This window comes from Pinus tabuliformis, chromosome 7, assembly GCF_031772625.1.
Source record: "Pinus tabuliformis cultivar Carrire ecotype Pingquan chromosome 7, CPIR1, whole genome shotgun sequence".
Taxonomy (NCBI): Eukaryota; Viridiplantae; Streptophyta; class Pinopsida; order Pinales; family Pinaceae; genus Pinus; species Pinus tabuliformis.
The window spans coordinates 1,546,331,686-1,546,336,783 of NC_142293.1; the positions used below are offsets into that span (position 1 = coordinate 1,546,331,686).

General features: G+C 37.9%; 1 protein-coding gene across 1 annotated transcript; it reads left to right on the plus strand.

The window, feature by feature from the left end:
- The first annotated feature begins 1,253 nt into the window (after nt 1-1,253).
- Nucleotides 1,254-4,175, plus strand: LOC149253784 (putative LRR receptor-like serine/threonine-protein kinase At2g16250). The gene is made up of 2 exons (XM_089460027.1): nt 1,254-1,580; nt 3,221-4,175. The coding sequence occupies exons 1-2, from the start codon at nt 1,312-1,314 to the stop codon at nt 3,633-3,635; spliced, it is 684 nt and encodes a 227-aa protein (XP_089316153.1). The 5' UTR covers nt 1,254-1,311; the 3' UTR covers nt 3,636-4,175.
- The last annotated feature ends 923 nt before the right edge of the window (nt 4,176-5,098 follow it).

The following is a 5,098-nucleotide window of genomic DNA, read 5'->3' on the forward strand; positions in this document are numbered from 1 at the left end:
TAGACTAGGTTTATAGTGGTAGCCAGTCAGATTTGATCATGAGTCTGTTCAAGATAACTCTCACCAGTTACCGATTATCCTAGATTAAAAAAAAAAAACAACTAATAACACTATAAAAAATTATTATAAAATTTCACAGAAATAAAATTAAAAAACAAATAATGTGATGATCAATAACAACTACCAACACTATTAAACTAACAACATTATTAAAAAAAATCTTTACAGTCTCAATCTAAACCACTTGAGTTATCCCTGAAACTGGTCCGCCCATCAAATTTATTACGCTTCAATAGAAACAAAATTTCAATTTAATTTTCCGCACCTCGTTTTCTAATTAAAAACAAAAAGACGGGTGGCAGCAGGAGCAAAGGCATTATAGGTAAATTATTTAAGGGATTAGCTCAAGGAAAAAGAGAGGTACATGGCATTTGGACTGTTACTTGACAAGACCCATCGAAAAAGACAATGGTATAGTGATTATCTCTTTGCGCATAAAAAAATTATTTTTGCGTATAAATTTATTCGCGTTTGGCCTGAGTTTTCCATGAGATTTCGCAATCTCGTCCCCACCCTGCGAAGGAGGCATGGCCCTTGTTTTAGGGGTCTTTAAAGCGCTACACAGGCGTCCAGTTCTTCCCTCATTCCTAGGTTCCTTTCTTTCCGCTGTCTGGTCTATTTATGCTGCCTGCCTGTTTACTGGCTTCTCAGAATATATGATCACAAGACCTGAAACACCGTATTGTTGAGTTTAAGCTTCCTGACTGTATCTTTCTACGACTGTCATGTTGATATAAGTTTCTGGCTTTGTGCAAGCTTATCCGATTAAGCTAAGCTACATCCAGCTGCTGCAATAATCCGGGCTTCTGCAACAATCCGGGCTTCTGAGCAACGTTGGTACTTAATTCTGTTCCAGAATGGAAGGCGATACAGTCAGGCTTATTATCTGGGGGGTTTTCGGTTGCTTCGGGTTCGTGGTTTTCCTGCTGATACTGAGAGCGTTGTCGCGACTGGAAGAAGCCGACCAGAGCAACGCTACTGCGCCGAAGCCCGATATCGAAAAATTGCCTTCGTTGGCGAGGAAGAGAAACGCCCTCGGAGCTCTCATCAGTACAGAGCGTAGCGCGCCGGTTGTGCCCACGATTCTGCGGGATCTGTCTCTGGCGAAGCTCCAGGAGGCCACGGATCAGTTCAACGCCCTCAACCTCATCAAGATTGGGAACTCCGGCGACTTCTTTGCCGGTGTTCTTGATGTCAAGCGGATGGACGACAGCAAGTCCGAGAGGATGATGCAGACGGAGATGGAGATCCATGCAACCCAGCAGAGCCACCGCTATGTGGTGCCAGTGCTCCGAGGCCAGGCAGAAATTGTTCGTTTACAAGTTTATTTCCAAGGGAGATCTCGCTACGGCCCTGACCAGATGCCGCCCGGCAGCTTCGGCCCTCTCGGCTGATAGCGGACGCACTGAGAAGTCAATCATGGAGTCCTTGCCCTGGATTACAAGGCTCAAAATAGCTACTGAGACGGCCCAGGCACTGTGCTATCTGCATTTTGATTGCCAACCTCCCATTCTTCACAAGTAAATATCTGCTCAGCAGCATGCTGTTTTCTTTCCTGTTTTCTTGAAGTTTTGCTTAAATATCTTTACAGAAGAGAATCTTGACTGGTCCATATTTTAATCTAGGCTCTTTGAGTGAGGAGGCTGTATAAAATTAGAGTGTTCATCGAATCTTTGCTTTACTGTGATTATTTGTGTTTAAATTATTCTGCGTTTCTTGTTTGTTCTTGAATTATTTTGCGTTTCTTGGTTTTTCTTGAATTATTCTGCGTTTCTTGTTCTTGAATTATTCTGCGTTTCTTGTTCTTGAATTATTCTGCGTTTCTTGTTTTTGATGATGAGGGAAGTGTTTAATCGAAACTTGTGACATTTCAACTCCTTATCCCACAGTTTTCTCAGGAAATTCTTTCTACACAAACAATTTCTCTATATAAAATCGTTGTATTCATGGAATCCAACTCACCAACGTCTATTATCTGATTTACTCTCCAGGGACTGTATATATATTGTCCATTGAATCCAACTCACCTGACTTCTATTTTCTTGTTTCTCTCACAGCAGACTCTGCACCAGTGGATCTCTCTACCTAATCTCTTTGCATGACAATATCTACCAAGATTCTTGACTGAAGTAGAAGTTATTGTGCTTATATTATCCAACCTACCATATTGTTTTTTTTACAAAATTTCCCCACATTCACAAAAGACTCCACGCCCATTAATTCAAACTTCAGCGGGTTGCTAATTTTTTTGCATGAGAATGCATCTCAAACACTTGGCTACAGAACATATGTCATTCAAACCACTAACCTAGAAAGAATATGACTGAAACTTTTGCCAATTTTTGTAGAGATAATGTTCTCGACCCATCAGAAGATCTGATCACTGTGCCTGTGGAATCTAATGCAGTAACTCTTGCCTTCTCATTGTGGTTTCAGAGTTTTAAACTCCTGTGATCATTTGTCATCTACTAACTCAAAATAGGACTGAATTTATGCTTATGTTCATGATTTTTCTTTATTTCACTGGATTTTAGAGTTCCATTCTGTGATCTCCTAATTCCTCTTAGGGTCTACAATGAGTTTGAATATTCATATGAGATGGTATTCTCATTTTTTCTTTTATATTTATATTCCATACCAGGATTCATATGAGATAGTATTCATATATATATATATATATTCTGAAGGATATACATTGACAGAGGATCACTTTCACCCTACCATCTCAAAGTCATGTTATGTCTGTAGAATATTGTATTAATTGGAGTTTGAGCATTATTGAATATATTCTGTATCTGCTAATTGATTTTTTGGTTCAAGTTATTTATGTATGTAGAATATTGTATTATAAGTGAATGCAAATTTCACAGAATTTTCGTAAAAGTTGAATATAATTGAATGTTGTAGAGAATTTTTGGAAGAGTTTAATGTCATTGAATACAGTTGTTCATGTTATTGAGAATTTTCGTAAGAGTTGAATATCTTTGAATATATTCTACATCTGATGCAGTATTTTTTTCTTCCAGTTGTTAATGTTGTAAAGAATTTTCGAAACAGCTGAATATCATTGAATATATTCTGCATCTGTTTCTGCTGCATTGATTTTTGGTTCAGGTAAAACATTGTTTCATCGACCATGTATTGTCTGGCCATGATGTAGGGACATAAAAAGCAGCAGCATTCTGCTCACAGAAGAATACGAGGTTCGCCTCGGAAGCCTGAGCCATGCCCAGAAGGTTAATGACAATGGGGGTAATCTACTGAGCTACGATATCTTCTGTTTCGGAAAAGTTTTGCTGGACCTGATCTCAGGCCTGGATGTGAGCGGAGCCGAGGACCCATATGCCGAATCCTGGGTGGCAAAAGCCATGCCATACATAGAATCAGACAGCTACAGCGACGGGCTTCTTGCATTGATTGACCCTTCACTGGTGGTGGAAGAGGACTTCACGAGGGAAATCCTGGGCGTGGCAGCCTTAGCCAGAGCTTGTCTGAATCCCACCTCACTCAGGACATTGAACATGAAGGTTATTTGCCAGGCCCTTCACAATCCCAACCAAGTACTGCATGGTTAAAAGCCATTGAATTGCAAGACAAAGTTGGTCTAAATACGTTGGCCATAGAGAGCATGTTAATTACCATTGTATTCTTCTCAGAGCTCTGATTAAGACGTACACCAACCAAGAGCAGACACACTTTACAGAGCCACATAGCTCCAAAGCTGGTTTCTTGGACATTACGAAAATTACAACAGTGTACATTACAAAAGTAGAATTTAACGCCGAGTCCAGCACATCCTTGTATCATAAAGGTGTACTAGCAGTAACAGTAAAAATAAAATCTAGCCGCCCGCCTTTTTTCGTTCCTGAGAGTGCCGGTGACATATTGTAGTTGTTCATGCTCTGAATTCCTCCGGACGGCCGTGCAGAGAAGCAGCATCGGCCTGACTGCAAGAGCAAGTTTAGGGAAAGCCGATAAAATAATGTAACTAATAGGTAGAGAAAACCTGTCTTCTCTCTTTTTGCAACCTCTTGTCATCCGAACCAGGCAAGTCTTCTGGTCTGGATTTGAGATGTATAATTCAGTGCGTAACAATATTGTTACATATTTTAGAATTTTGGTGAGTTGAATTGTGATGAAGTTTTTCATATGAATCCATAACCTAATTTTTTTTTTTAATATGGCTGTTTAAACCTATCAAAATTCATTTTTTTGCATTTAGATAAACATCCTACAGTTCAATACTAAAACTGTGTGATTCTCGCTAGGGTTCAATACTAAAACTATGTGTGATTCTTTCTGGGTTCAATGTATTTTTTTAATTCATATTTTTTATTTCTAATGTGGAGTGGAGAGTTATTTATTTTAATTTATATTTTTGATATGTGGTTTATGGATTGGTAACTGATATGTGTATGGAATATGTGTATGGAATATTTGTATCACAGAATTTAATTTTAATCCAGAAAGTGTTCAGAGAATTGGAATCTTGACATCTCAGGGGGATTTCACCATTAATGAATTGGAAATTATTTTTAATTTATTAATAAAAAATAAGATTATTTTAATAAAAAAATTAATTAAAAACTAAAATTACTCAACTAAAAATAATAAGATAATTTCAAAATCCTAATAATTTATAATATTAAAATAAAAATATTTTAGTTAAAGAACAATAGATTTTAAAATAGCCTATGACCCCTAGAGTAAATAACTATAGGGTGTTTTGTTAACGCACTATATGGTGTAAAAGTCTTCTGTTAAAAATTTTGTGCGCAAAATTACAGTCATGCTAAGGGTTGGTGTTGCCCAAGCCTATTTCTAGTCACATGTAGTAGTCATCTCAAGACTCACATAAGCTACCAAACAAAAAAAACACATTAAAAAATACCTGGTCTAGAATAGATGGCGAGAAGGTGCTTTGTGTTAAGACACTCATTGGTGAAAAGGTCACTTGTTTCAAATTTTGTGGGCAAAAATCCAGTTATGCTAAGGGTTAGTGTGCCCTAGGCTAGGTGTAATCCTCAAGTGATTTTGA